The following is a 14,633-nucleotide window of genomic DNA, read 5'->3' as shown; positions in this document are numbered from 1 at the left end:
CGCAACAAAAAAAACCTGGCAAGGGAGCAACGGGCTCTATAGCAAAGCAGTTTGTCTTCGGCTACATTGTGGGATCAGCATTTTTGCAAGAATAGTCGATCAGTAGTCACTATACTAACGTGTAATGAGTTGATCAGGTCATTGTATATTTTTTATTCTTATTCGTCTGTAATAAACAATATCATAGTACCATTTTTGTATAGAGCTTATCTTAGTATTTCTATTAAATAGTACAAGTATTAATTTTGGTTTAGGAGTACATGATTATTTTTCTGCATAATTTGACTAGTTCATATTAGCCCGTTGTGCACATTCAACACATTGGGCCAAATCTTGTGCTATCTACACAATAACACAATTATGCTCTACTACTTTAACATCTTATGTTCATCAATTTGTTTTCTGGTAATGCCAACCAATTTTATACGGGAGTACTTAAGATATGATAATCTATGATTTTGACTGTCATTTCTCAATACTCTAAACTTCGTTGCCTCTGAACAATAGTCTATTCAATATTTTTTGTAGTCTTCATACACTCCAATTGTATATTAAATCACTTTTAATTTATGTAGCTGACTCTACTTATGGGGTTAATGATTCGATTGATTAAATGATCTCTAATTTATACACGAAAAATTAGTAAGTACGGGATGTGACCATTAGAATAATAATTATCCCAAAATACGAGTAGGATAAGTGTGTGCTGACTTGGCCGACTAACGGCAAGCCACCTGGCAAGAATAAAACAATCTTCAACCATCTTCATTTCCCTCCACAAAACAACGGAAAAAACAAACAACCAACCAACCTCAGTCAGTGAGTCAGTTTGAAGATTCTCTCTCCTCTGTTACAACAATGGCGACTACAGAAATCGCAGCTCTAGGTTTAGGGTTTCGATTAACCCAATTTCCACCATTTTCTTCTTCCTTATCAAATCGAAACCCTAACAATGCAATCGCTTTCAATTCCATTCGTAAAAACCCCAATTTTCGCATTTGTTCATCATCATCATCATCATCTCTTACAAATGAAGCTGAAGAACAAGGGCTTTTTAGTAATTTTACTCGGGATGAGATTCGGCTTGTTGATGCTCTAATTGGTATCCAAGGACGAGGTCGCGCTGCTTCTCCTCAACAGCTCAAAGTATCATCTCTTTCCTTTTTTGTTTTTTAATAAAATTAATTATTTGTATGATCTTAATTGTTGTGATTAATTATGTTTAATCTCTAATTATTATGATTATTACAGGAAGTGGAACGAGCTGTTCAAGTTCTGGAAGATATTAAAGGTGTTCCTGATCCGGTTAGTTCTTTGTGTATTATCATAATGAACATGTTTGGACTAATTTAACTTATTTATTAGGTAGCGAATTGTGTTCCCAAACCTGGTTTGTGTACCTTAATCGTATTAAGAATTAGGTGACTTTAGAACTTTTGTGTAACCTTTGTTTCAGGATAAAGCTTTATTCTCTTGATTTTCCCTTGTCTATTTTGTCTAATATTTTGAAATTAACCCTTATTTATCTTGAAATTAACTTATTTGAACTTATTAGTCTCGAAATAAGTGGAACTAAGGTGAATAAAATCAAGACTAGTGACATATATGAATATAGGTATTTGAGCTTTGGGTTGCTAGCTAATACTACTTTGAGTTAGAATGGAGTTTGGTCATGTATATCGAAAGATTTTGTAATTTTTCTTCTTGTGGTAGGTTTGGTGAGATTGTGGTTGATTCAAGATATTTGTTGAAGAAAATTGGTAGGATTGTAGTTTAGTTTGCAAAATAAGTGTATGGTTTCATCAATCTTGTCTTACTTGAGAAGGACTAGGAGTTGTTGTTTGCTTGTTGTTCTTAGATCATTTCCCTTACAAGCATTGGAGTTTGATTGTGTCCTTTTTAACTCGTGTCATGGCTCCAATGCTTCTGGCTCAATTTATACTTTTGATTTTTCAGACAAGCTCTAGTTTGATAGAAGGTAAGTGGCGACTGATGTTCACTACAAGGCCAGGAACTGCCTCTCCAATTCAGGTCTATTTCCATCTTGTGCTCCTTTACATCTATTTATGATTTTATTGGAATTCTGTTACTTTCATCCAAAAGTTTTTGGGTGATGACTGATGACTGATGTCAAATATGATATTGTACCTGAGAAGATTTTGTAAATTCCATCCAAATGAGTCAAATTATAGACATCACTCTTTCCAAAATAGTACGAGTATGAAGTAACTTTGTTTTTTCAGTTTTTCTTGACATGTTTTCCCTTGAGAGAAGGATAGTTAATTAAGTGGTGCAAAGTTTCTTCCTTGACATGTGAATAAATGTCTTTATTTTTTGTTCAGTATATCTTTTCTAGCTCTCCTGTGATTAATCCTCAATTTCACCCAGATCTCTACCGGTGCTAAATTTTCCTCCTTTAAGCTTTTTTACTCAATCCAAAGTTGATTGTGTATCTCCATGACAGAGAACATTTGTAGGAGTTGATTTCTTCAGTGTATTCCAAGAGGTATATCTACGAACAAATGATCCACGAGTGTCAAATATTGTGAAATTTTCTGATGCTGTTGGTGAGCTAAAAGTAGAGGTAAGTTATGCCCATTTCCAGCACGAACTGCTTAGGTAGTTTTGTAGTTCCTATAATAATGCACTCAGAATAAACTAGCTTTCATTATTGGTGTATAGCTTTTTTCCAGATTCATCAGTTCAATCACAATCCCTCTCCCTTTCCATTAATTACTGAATCAATACATTATTATTCCCTCGTTCTACAGGCTGTTGCATCTGTCAGGGATGGAAAACGAATTCTTTTCCAGTTTGACAGGGCAGCCTTTTCTTTGAAATTCCTACCATTTAAGGTACCTTATCCAGTGCCATTCAGACTTCTGGGAGATGAAGCAAAGGGTTGGCTGGATACGACATATTTGTCAGATTCTGGAAACTTACGTATTTCAAGGGGGAATAAGGTATACAGCTTTAGCATACATACTCTGTACAAAAAAATTATATGGTTGTAAAGCATATATTTATATAATTTATCTAATGTCTTAGTAGTGACATATATAGTTATTTACATGCTTAACATTGAAAAATGAATCTAAGGACCTCTATCACTGTTCTGTAGTGCAGGGCACCACTTTTGTGCTCCAGAAGGAAACTGAACCTAGGCAAGAGTTGCTTTCTGCGATTTCTACTGGAATTGGAGTAACGGAGGTGAGTTTTCTGTGAAGTTTTCTAAGAGAGCAGGTGTAAATAATAATTTTTTTTTTTGTTTTTCATGTTTGTATCCATTACATTTGCTGTTTCCATTACATTTGCAAATGTTGCAGGCAATTGATAAGCTAATTTTCACAGCTCAAGATAAGGATGGTGAACCTCAGCTTCTTGAGGGGGAATGGAAGATGATCTGGAGCTCTCAGGTATGATACATGTCAGAATCTCCTGTGTTTCATCCCTCATATGTCAATCATATGCATAGAATATTGCATATTTTTGCATGCTGGTCAGTGGTCACACCATTCATGAAGGCCAGAAGAATTCAACCTTGAAAGGATGGAGAAGAATTAACTTAGTTTAGTATCTGTGAATGATGGTTATTCTATTCTCGGAAAGACTAATATTTTTCTCCTCTAATCATAATACTCCACATAAGTCATAAGAAATCTGAATTTACATTTATTTTCTTCTATTGAAGTTGCACTTATGGGATTAAGGCTCTGATTGATTAATTGATTGATATTGAAGTTAAACTTTTATTTTCTGAGGCAGGTTGAGACAGACAGCTGGTTGGAGAATGCAGCTAACGGTCTCATGGGTTCACAGGTGAATTTGCAGCAAGTAGTGTTATATCTATACTTTGATGTAGAATAATTCTGACATTCAATTTTTCCTATTTTTCAGATAATCAAGAAAGATGGACAAATGAAGTTTTTGGTTGACATAGTACTTGGCTTCAGATTCTCCATGACTGGCACATTTCAGTATGTCATGTTATCTGTGTATAGTACTTGCAATTAAATTTAAGCAAAAAAAAGATACAAATGTTTTTATGGACTTGGAACATAAATCTTCACACAACATGATGCTTTCATGCTACTGTAATCTTGTGTACATTTCTCCAGATCTGTGGTTCTAACACACTTTTGGTGTTACTTACAGGAAAACTGAAAGTAAGATATATGATGTCAAAATGGATGATCCAGCAATCATATTTGGTTCATTTGGACTTCCGGTTAATATGGAAACCAGATTCAACCTGGAGCTTCTGTGAGATATCTATCACCTGTTTTTTTTTTTTTTCAATTTGCTGATGATCTACAAACTCATTTTTGTAACAGATTTTCCCTCCTAACAAACTGTAACAGGTATGCAGATGACAGGATCAGAATCACACGAGGATACAATAAGATTATGTTTGTTCACGTTCGTGTTTAGACATGTCGCGGGTTCTAATAAGCCACAATTTTCAGATATGCTCTAACTGTAAATTCAGTAGACTTCCTTCTTGTCTATAATCCCTAAGAACAGTAAAAAAAATGTGTTCATTTTATTTGCCATGTTAGTCATAAGTAGCTGTTTTGACAATATATGACACTCTGGTTGGAAATTCTCGTCTCTGTAACATAAAAGATATGACATAATTTAATAAATGGACAGTGTATAACTGTCAACTCCGTATAATTTTATAAAAGAACAATTTGTAACAGTCGTCCGATGCATGCATTACAATCTTCTTGTTGATCCCACAATGCTATATTACTTGGACTTGGGTACCCATGTCCAACACGGATACGCGTCCAAGTGTCCGGCTCAGTTATTTTGTGAAAAAAATTCTACGATTTTGAACTAAAATGAAGTGCCCGAGTGTGAAGTGTCATACCCATATCTGAGTGTCAAGGATTTGACACAGGTACTTGAGGTAAATGAAGAGTTCGAGTAACATAGGCACAATGTTACATGAACATTGTCTGTAACAACTTGAACACTTTAATTGGCTTGCCAAATTAGACTTTTTCAAAAACCAAAAGTTCTTCTTTGAGGGTCTTAACAGTGCTTATCTCTTTGAATGCCACTGAAATATATAATTCATGAGAAAAGATAGAACATGCAATATGACAGAACAAACAAAAAATTGTAGGCAAGAAAGCACTTAACCAAGATTCAATCTAAAAAATAGGACATATTTGAATCGAATAATTTAGAGTATATATGCACAAGTTGACCTTAATCCTGAATTGTAATGCTTGCTTACAACTTAAAAGTATTTTAGCCTTTTGCAAAACTAATATAATCTTAATCAGCAACTTAGGGTTTGGTCTCTGTGATTGTGTATCAACTTTGAATTGAATGACATTGACATTGGACAAAGAAATGGTACGTGTATCACTTCAATGCCTATAATCTACACTTTTTAAGGAAATTTTAAGGTTTTGGAGCCCGGCGGAAAAAAGTGTTGCGATCCTAGAGGATATATCTTGGGGTCATATAATACCGTTTGAAACCAATATGATCATTATATGATGTCATAAACGTACGTGGTAGGCTTAAATTTACAAAATCACTACAAGTTGAGAACGAATAAAATGACCGTTTAAGGGCATATTTAATGGTTCCACTGACCCAATTGGACACCCGAAGGGTATTAGGGACCATGGTTAACATCTCGGCAATTTTAAATTTCGGGCGAAAAAAAGTCTAAAAATTTCAAAATTGAAGGCTATAATCTACACTTTTTGAGGAAATTTTGATGTTTCAGGGGCCGGTGGCGAAAAGCCTTGAGATCCTAAGAGATACATCTCGGGGTCATATAATGCCGTTTGAAACCACATATGATCATTATATGTTGTTATAAACGTCCAATGTAGGGTTGAGTTTACGAAATTAGAGCAAGTTGTGAACGGGTAAAATGATCGTTTATGGGCATATTTGATGGTTCCGCCGACCCAATTAGACTCCTGGAGGGTATTAGGGACCATGGTAAACATCTCGGCAATTTTTATTTTCGGGCGAAAAAAGGCCAAAAATTACAAAATTGAAGGCTATAATCCACGCTTTTTTAGGAAATTTTGAGGTTTCGGAGCCCGATGGCGAAAAACCTTGAGACCCTAAGGGATATATTTCGGGGTTATTTAATGCCGTTTGAAACCACATATGATCATTATATGTTGTCATAAACGTCCAATGTAGGCTTGAGTTTACGAAATCACAACAAGTTGTGAACGGGTAAAATGATCGTTTAGGGGCATATTTGATGGTTCCACCGACCCAATTAGACTCCTGGAGAGTATTAGAGACCATGGTAAACATCTCAGCAATTTTTATTTCCGGGCGAAAAAAAGTCAAAAAATTACAAAATTGAAGGCTATAATCCACGCTTTTTGAAGAAATTTAAAGGTTTCGGGGCCCCGTGGAGAAAAGTGTTGAGACTCTAAGGGATACATCTCGGTGTCATATAATGCCGTTTGAAACCATATATGATCATTATGTGGTGTCATAAACGTACGTGGTTGGCTTGAGTTTACAAAATCACTTCAAGTTGTAAATGGATAAAATCACTGTTTAGGAGCATATTGGATGGTTCAACTGATCCAATTGGACTCCTGAAGGGTATTAAGAAGTTAAGAACCATGGTAAACCTCTTGGTAATTTTTATTTTCGGGCGAAAAAAAGGCCAAAAAATTACAAAATTGAAGGCTATAATCCACGTTTTTTGAGGAAATTTTGAGGTTTCAGGGCCCGGTGGCGAAAAGCCTTAAGGTCCTAAGGAATACATCTCGGGGTCATATAATGTCGTTTGAAACCACATATAATCATAATATGTTGTTATGAACGTCCAATGTAGGGTTGAGTTTACGAAATCAGAGCAAGTTGTGAACGGGTAAAATGATCGTTTATGGGCATATTTGATGGTTCCACCGACTCAATTAGACTCCTTGAGGGTATTAGGAACCATGGTAAACATCTCGGCAATTTTTATTTCCGGGCGGAAAAAGGCCAAAAAATTACAAAATTGAAGGCTATAATCCACGCTTTTTGAGAAAATTTTGAGGTTTCGGGGCTCGGTGGCGAAAAACCATGAGACCCTAAGGGATATATCTCGGGGTCATTTAATGCCGTTTGAAACCACATATGATCATTATATGTTGTCATAAACGTCCAATGTAGGCTTGAGTTTACGAAATCACAACAAGTTGTGAACGGGTAAAATGATCGTTTAGGGGCATATTTGATGGTTCCACCGACCCAATTAGAATCCTGGAGGGTATTAGGTACCATGGTAAACATCTCAGCAATTTTTATTTCCGGGCGAAAAAAAGTCAAAATTGAAGGCTATAAACCACGCTTTTTGAAGAAATTTAAAGGTTTCGGGGCCCCGTGGAGAAAAGTGTTGAGGCTCTAAGGGATATATCTCGGTGTCATATAATGTCGTTTGAAACCATATATGATCATTATGTGGTGTCATAAACGTACGTGATTGGCTTGAGTTTACAAAATCACTTCAAGTTGTAAATGGATAAAATCACTGTTTAGGAGCATATCGGATGGTTCCACTGATCCAATTGGACTCCTGAAGGGTATTAAGAACCATGGTAAACATCTCGCCAATTTTTATTTTCGGGGGAAAAAAAGGCCAAAAAATTACAAAATTGAAGGCTTCAGGGCCCGGTGGCGAAAAGCCTTAAGATCCTAAGGAATACATCTCGGGGTCATATAATGTCGTTTGAAACCACATATGATCATTATATGTTGTTATAAACGTCCAATGTAGGGTTGAGTTTACGAAATCAGAGCAAGTTGTGAACGGGTAAAATGATCGTTTATGGGCATATTTGATGGTTCCACCGACTCAATTAGACTCCTTGAGGGTATTAGGAACCATGGTAAACATCTCGACAATTTTTATTTCCGGGCGAAAAAAGGCCAAAAAATTACAAAATTGAAGGCTATAATCCACGCTTTTTGAGGAAATTTTGAAATTTCGGGGCCCGGTGGCGAAAAACCTTGAGACCCTAAGGGATATATCTCGGGGTCATTTAATGCCGTTTGAAACCACATATGATCATTATATGTTGTCATAAACGTCCAATGTAGGCTTGAGTTTACGAAATCACAACAAGTTGTGAACGGGTAAAATGACCGTTTAAGGCATATTTGGTGGTTCCACCGACCCAATTGGACTCCTGGAGGGTATTAGGGACCATGGTAAACGTCTCGGCAATTTTTATTTCCGGGCGAAAAAAATTCAAAAAATTACAAAATTGAAGGCTATAATCCACGCTTTTTAAAGAAATTTTGAGGTTTCGGGGTTCGATGACGAATAGCCTTGAGAGTCTAAGGGATATATCTCGGTGTCATATAATGCCGTTTGAAACCACATATGATCTTTATATGTTGTCATAAATGTCCAATGTAGGCTTGAGTTTACGAAATCACTACAAGTTGTGAACGGATAAAATGACCGTTTAGGGGCATATTTGATGGTTCCACCGGCCCAATTGGACTCCTGAAGGCTATTAGGTACCATGGTAAACATTTTGGCAATTTTTATTTCCGGGCTAAAATGGTCAAAAAAAATTACAAAATTGAAGGTTATCCACGCATTTTGAAATAATTTTGTGATTTCGGGGCCTGGTTACGTAAAGCGTTGAAACCCTAAGGGATACATCTCGGTGTCATATAATGTTGTTTGAAACCACATATGATCATTATATGTTGTCATAAACGTCCTATGTAGGCTTGAGTTTACGAAATCACTGCAAGTTGTGAACGGATAAAATGACCGTTATTTGGTTGTTTAAAGGCAAATGATTTGTTTGATAAACCTATAAGATGATGACATGGTGACCTTAAAACTCTATCAAAACTCATTTATTATATATATAATTAATAAATATACAAGATGCAGTTAAATGAAATTGGTACACTACTAGTAAAATGCGATGAGTTTGATCCCACTACTTAATTTCTCTACTTACTCTGCTCAGGGAAACTGATATGAACTTGTGCATGAATAGGGGTATTAGTTAATTGATTATGTTATAAGTGTTTTAGTGCAAGATTATAACAATTGAATGTGCTACAGCCGCCATACGTCAAAGCACCATACTATAAAGCATTTTACCTTTCTACGCAACTCCCTCTGTTCAGAATTAATTGTCACATTGCCTCAACTTTTAATTGTTGATGTGTCAAAATTCTACTTGGAGACTCTTATTATTATCAACAAGTTATGTTAATCATCGTATATGTATCCTTGTCACTTAATTCAAGTGGTGACATTGAGAATTTTGATAACAAACTAGGACTACATCATAGAGGCACGCAATAACTTTTTCTGATCATCCTAAAATAATATTACGTACGTATATATTCAACCTTTAATTTAAGTTAAGTGGATATAGTTTAATAATATTAATTATCCGTTACCCGGAATCCCACTAGTTATAAATAGAGCTCCAAACATGGTTAAGTTATGCAACTTAGAGCTCATTATCTTCACTATAATCATCTCTCATTACAAACTAGAATCCTTGGCTTACTTATCTGTGGTTTTTAATATACTAGCACTAAGTATGAAGAGTTCAAGAGGCATAAAAACTGTCATTTTGCTACTAACTTTGTTGATGTTCAACATTGTTGATGTGAAATGCCAGCTAACAGCTAATTTTTATGTAAAAACATGCCCTAATCTCTTTCAGATTGTAAGAAAACAGGTTCAAATTGCTATTATGAATGAAATGAGGATGGGAGCTTCTTTGCTTCGACTTCACTTCCATGATTGCTTTGTCAATGTAAGTTTTCCTCTCAAACAGCTTCAATTTCTTCCAATGCATGCATGAAATACATATACTGCACGAGCTGATCATGAGCCAAACAGGACTGTGCAGGCCGGATAAAAGTTGTAGTTGTACGTATAGAATAATCATATACTTGTATACAGATTTTCTTCTCTAACAGCAATACCTTATGATTTTGTGAATAGGGTTGTGATGGCTCTGTCCTTTTGGATGGAAGCGACAGTGAAAAGCTCGCTTTTCCTAACCGGAATTCTCTAAGAGGGTTTGACGTTGTGGACAATATCAAAAGTGCAGTGGAGAGTTCATGCAGTGGAGTTGTGTCCTGTGCTGATATACTGGCAATAGCTGCCCGCGATTCAGTAGTATTGGTATGTCATATTGCATGCATCAAGAAAAATCACACATGAAAATGAACATAAATAGCAATAGCTGCCTGCAATTCATTAGTCTTGGTTTAAGCATGTACTTGACTGATAAATTAATGTTGCAGAGTGGAGGGGCATCGTATAGAGTATTGCTAGGAAGGAGAGATGGGATGGTGGCCAACCAGACCGGAGCAAACGCAAACCTTCCATCTCCTTTTGATCCCCTGGATATCGTCATTTCTAAGTTTGGTGATCAAGGCCTCAACTTAACTGATGTTGTGGCCTTACAAGGTATGTACACAATACTTTTAAGAGTTATTCCAAGATTAGCTAGCTAACTCTTGAATCTACTAAACAATAATGGTACGGTGGTTTTAATGCAGGTGCTCATACAATAGGATTAGCAAGATGTGCCACTTTTAGTTCAAGGTTGTTCAATTTTTCCAATACTGGAGATCCAGACAGCACGATGGACACTAGCCTAGTATCACAACTGCAGAGCTTGTGCCCAGTCAACGGCGATGGGAACAAGACCACTGCTCTCGACCAGAGCTCAACAGACTTATTCGACAACCATTACTTCAAAAATTTGCTAAACAATAAGGGCATCCTCCTTTCAGACCAAGAGTTGTATTCCAGCAATCTGGCTAATTCAACAACCAAGAGCATCGTCGAGAGCTACAGCAATGATCAGAACCTCTTTTTTAGTGACTTCATCAACTCCATGATTAATATGGGAAACATAAATCCACTAACAGGGTCAAGTGGCCAGATTCGAACCAATTGCAGGGTCATCAACTCATAATTTTGCTCAAATGAGTAAAATTTGTGTTATGAACCTGAATTATAGTTGCAGCCTAAGATACTGATATCAGATTTAACAATCCTATGGTGTTATAGACTTAATAGTAGTATATGTAGATGAAGTCTGTATTTTGCATAGTGCAGCATTGAAAGTTTGTATTTTAGATGAAGCAATAGCAATAAATAAATGGTTTGATGAACACATGCATAGTTCTTAGAATCTCAGACTCTCAGAGATAGCGCTGATCAACGATGGTTAAAAAGATAACATTAACACTTGCATAATTCAATATACTAAATCCCATATAAAGAAGAAATTCCTTAACAATTGTATTACAAAAACCTTAAAATATAAAGTTGAATTACAGAAACATACCTACCAAAGATTGCAAGATTTTTTCTGACCATGTACAAGCTCATGTTCATTTTGGCACAAGATATAGCACCATAACAATTGTCTGGAAAGAGCTATATCTATCAATCCCAAGAAACAATGACTACTAAACAAGGCCAATGAGGGCCGAGGAAATAAGGGCTATTGAAGTTTCTATTTCAGCCTGTATTCTGCTTGTCTATCTTTCATCCTTATATCTTGCTTAAAAATTTACTCTTTACTAAATACTCCATATAAAGTAGTAGACAATAGGTGGATAAGACTTACCCACAATGCTGCAGTAATCCAAAATTTCATCATCTTTGGTTGTGTCCTGTGGGCTCCCTTGAAAAGTTCTACATCCATCACTCCGGCCTTCAGATATACACAAAATGGACAGAAATTACAAGACTAAAGAAGTCCAAGTAAAATGATAATCACTTGTTCTTAAGATGAATGGGAAGCAAAATGGCTACCAGTTAAGAGAGCTCATCATATTTCTAACCTTTTTATTTAGACTACATTATCTATGTCAAATGCAAAACTTTGTTACTGCACAGCCAATATTATCTCGTTTAAATCTTGAGCATGTATATCATATAATCATTCAACAAAATTCTTAAGCATCATGTAGGAATAGTCATAAAGTAAAATTTCTAAGTCCTCAATTCAAGAGCTTAAGAACTAAATCCAAGTTGTAAATTGAAGCCCTTTTTAAAAATCATCTGGTACATATAAGTCTATCCCTTCCCACCCCTCCTCACACCCTAATCGAAATCAATAAGGCAATCCCAACACTAGTAGGCCGAATAAAGTATAGTAGCCAATGAAGACAATTTCAAATAAAAGCAAGCACAACTAACAAGCAAGCCACATTAATTAAGTTTTGTCCAAGAGGAAGAGAGTAAATAAAACATGATTATACATTAATTAAGGACACAGCATGCATTCATCAACCACGACGAGGTGCAGACATTCAAATATAAACACTCACTAAACCAACTTCAAAGACATGATTAGAGAAGAACCTAAATTGATCCCGAGCAAAGTAAATTTCATGATACCAGCTACACTATCATGTAGGACTGAAGCAGTAAACAGAAACCTCGTTAATGATTTACCCATGTCCTTTAACTGCTCTTGTTGCTGTTATCCTTGATGTTGCTTTTGGTAATTTCTTATCAAGATTTGAGAATACACTAGTTCATTCCAAGTATCGGGAACACCAGGAAGGCACCAATGAGCACAGTCTTGATATTTTGGCTGTGTAAGCCTCTCCTCCTGTGTTCTATAAGCTGCAGGGTGGGCATCTTTCCGGTAGTCAGTCAGTGTTGTGATGTTAAGATAGAAAACCGGTACTTTCACCCCCTTTATCACATTCTCCACTACTTTGATCATTGGGGGTTGTTCAGGTAGATCTGTTTCGTTCTTGATCGGCTCAAATTCCTTATCACATGTCCCACCAGAATCCCACCTTCCACCTCTGCAAATCATGAAAGTTAAAAGACAATTTCATACAGAGACTATCAGCAGTGATCAAGAGCTAAAATATTTTGGAGCAAAAGAAACAAAAGACTTAACAACAAAAGGCATGAAACAGAGTAAAGGAACAGGCAACAAGTTTCAGAATATATGTAGAACTCACATCTATCCTTGTCATGTCTAAATGATAAACAACCAATATCTGATCAGACACAGCTACTGACTGACAATTTTAGATTTCTCTTTTGAACAGCAAAATTCTCAGCATTTTATGCTTCTTTGTAACAAAAATAATAATCAAATCACAAAACAATCTACTAATTTGAAATTCAGCAATTGTTACATTGAAAGTATGTTTAGACTTCTGCTGTCAAACTTACCCAAAGTGAGAATTTGAATATCCCCTGAAGAAAACTTGTGTTTTCATGGGGTCAATGTTAGCCTCCAGCCATCTTCCCCAAGTTGTCAGTGCTCGTCGAAAGGCCTCATTGACCTCTAATTGACTATAGACATGACTACCTTCTTGATAGTACCCCTCCCTGCACAAATTTTTATTTTATTCATCAATTTCTATCCTGGAGTAGGAAAATATAATGCATGAAAGTTGAGTTGAACTAGCAGGATATTACCCCTTTTGAGTTTTCTCATGACTCCACCAATGTCCAGTGTTGAAGATCAGAAATTCTGCATTCTTATATCTGTCAGATTCCCTCTCAACTAAATCAAGCCTCAATGTATCCTTCTTTGTTCCATTTTTGTCAGGCATTTCCCATTCTCGAACCAAGAATGGGGACCTAAAGAACTCCACAGAACAGTTGTAATCCTAATATATCACAATCATACAACAAATTACTGATGTAATAAATCCAAACAAAATTATTAACTGACTAGCATCTCTATGAAATAAATGAAAAAGCTTGTTAATGAAATATCACCAATCATACATCAAATATGAAGGCATAAGAGCCCTCAGTGCGAAACTCTTCTCTTCCAGAGGCTTCAAATACCCTGGTTTTATTCCCCACTGAATTTCTGAGTATACATACAAGAGATTCCCACATATTCCTATTCAATGAATCACCAACATAAACAAGACGCTTTCCTCTCAACAATTCCAACATATGGGTGCCATTTAATCTGCCATAATAACAATACATAAAATCATCTCAAATAAGTCTCATCAAAACAAAAATACACATTTTCATCTGCATGAAAAATAGAGACTATAATATACTCATGGATTTACATACTCAATCACAATGCAACTGATCGTATCTTCAAGGGACAGAGGGAGTACCACGTAAAATCATATCAAGATTAAATTTTATATGAGTTCCTAACATCAGTAACACAAATATGTCCAAATTCATGACCAACAAAATTAAAAATACAATAAAAGTGCAGCATTATTACCTAGGAATGTTGCACCCATGAGGCTGCCATCTATACCTCTCATAGGCATTATCAGGCCTACCATTGAGATAACAATTGAAGGGCTCATCAATATGTGGGCAAGACCCAGGTGAATAAAGTGGGTATGAATCATCTTTAACCCATTTCCCATCAAATAAATCACAATTTAACATTGATTCATACAATTCATCCCCAATTTTTGGAGGATAATTATATGATGATAATGACACATTATTGACAATATGATTGTTACTATTATTAGTATTAGTATTATTTATTCCTAATACAAAAGAAGAATTTGGAGAAGAATTGGGGAAGAAATGGGTGAAAAAGGAAGAAAAATGAGAGAAGTCTTTGAAATTAGCAATGTATTTCAATGAAGAAGAAGATGGGTTGTTAAAA

The 14,633-nt window shown here is 35.8% G+C and overlaps 3 protein-coding genes across 3 annotated transcripts; 2 read left to right on the top strand and 1 right to left on the bottom strand.

Annotated features, from left to right (window-relative positions):
- Positions 1-802: 802 nt before the first annotated feature.
- LOC145604719 (putative plastid-lipid-associated protein 12, chloroplastic) lies at positions 803-4,702 on the top strand. Its single transcript, XM_081660643.1, has 11 exons — positions 803-1,146; positions 1,252-1,305; positions 1,957-2,031; positions 2,465-2,584; positions 2,772-2,963; positions 3,127-3,210; positions 3,327-3,416; positions 3,766-3,819; positions 3,898-3,977; positions 4,156-4,263; positions 4,362-4,702. The coding sequence occupies exons 1-11, from the start codon at positions 859-861 to the stop codon at positions 4,429-4,431; spliced, it is 1,215 nt and encodes a 404-aa protein (XP_081516769.1). The 5' UTR covers positions 803-858; the 3' UTR covers positions 4,432-4,702.
- Positions 4,703-9,569: 4,867 nt separating this feature from the next.
- On the top strand, positions 9,570-10,964 carry LOC145606087 (peroxidase 59-like). The gene is made up of 4 exons (XM_081662146.1): positions 9,570-9,788; positions 9,980-10,162; positions 10,285-10,450; positions 10,543-10,964. Exons 1-4 carry the CDS (start codon positions 9,570-9,572, stop codon positions 10,962-10,964), a joined length of 990 nt encoding a protein of 329 aa, XP_081518272.1.
- A 1,247-nt stretch (positions 10,965-12,211) lies between these two features.
- Positions 12,212-14,404, bottom strand: LOC145606171 (protein trichome birefringence-like). Its single transcript, XM_081662221.1, has 5 exons — positions 14,232-14,404; positions 13,763-13,955; positions 13,448-13,641; positions 13,199-13,357; positions 12,212-12,819 (listed from the first exon to the last, which is right to left on the bottom strand). The coding sequence occupies exons 1-5, from the start codon at positions 14,402-14,404 to the stop codon at positions 12,486-12,488; spliced, it is 1,053 nt and encodes a 350-aa protein (XP_081518347.1). The 3' UTR covers positions 12,212-12,485.
- Between the last annotated feature and the right edge of the window lie 229 nt (positions 14,405-14,633).

Source organism: Chenopodium album, chromosome 22, assembly GCF_948465745.1.
Source record: "Chenopodium album chromosome 22, dcCheAlbu1.1, whole genome shotgun sequence".
In the NCBI taxonomy this organism is placed as follows: Eukaryota; Viridiplantae; Streptophyta; class Magnoliopsida; order Caryophyllales; family Amaranthaceae; genus Chenopodium; species Chenopodium album.
This window is presented reverse-complemented; position numbering and strand designations above follow the sequence as displayed.

Bases quoted from the DNA above. Each gene is read 5' to 3' on its own strand.
- LOC145604719 (XM_081660643.1), top strand. From the start codon at position 859: ATGGCGACTACAGAAATCGCAGCTCTAGGTTTAGGGTTTCGATTAACC. The intron at 2,585-2,771 runs GTAAGTTATGCC...CTCGTTCTACAG, and splicing joins TTGGTGAGCTAAAAGTAGAG to GCTGTTGCATCTGTCAGGGA. The intron at 2,964-3,126 runs GTATACAGCTTT...TCTGTAGTGCAG, and splicing joins GTATTTCAAGGGGGAATAAG to GGCACCACTTTTGTGCTCCA.
- LOC145606087 (XM_081662146.1), top strand. From the start codon at position 9,570: ATGAAGAGTTCAAGAGGCATAAAAACTGTCATTTTGCTACTAACTTTG. The intron at 10,163-10,284 runs GTATGTCATATT...TTAATGTTGCAG, and splicing joins CCCGCGATTCAGTAGTATTG to AGTGGAGGGGCATCGTATAG. The intron at 10,451-10,542 runs GTATGTACACAA...GTTTTAATGCAG, and splicing joins TGATGTTGTGGCCTTACAAG to GTGCTCATACAATAGGATTA.
- LOC145606171 (XM_081662221.1), bottom strand. From the start codon at position 14,404: ATGTTAAATTGTGATTTATTTGATGGGAAATGGGTTAAAGATGATTCA. The intron at 13,358-13,447 runs GTAATATCCTGC...AAATTTGTGCAG, and splicing joins CATGAGAAAACTCAAAAGGG to GGAGGGGTACTATCAAGAAG. The intron at 12,820-13,198 runs GTAAGTTTGACA...CATGATTTGCAG, and splicing joins TATTCAAATTCTCACTTTGG to AGGTGGAAGGTGGGATTCTG.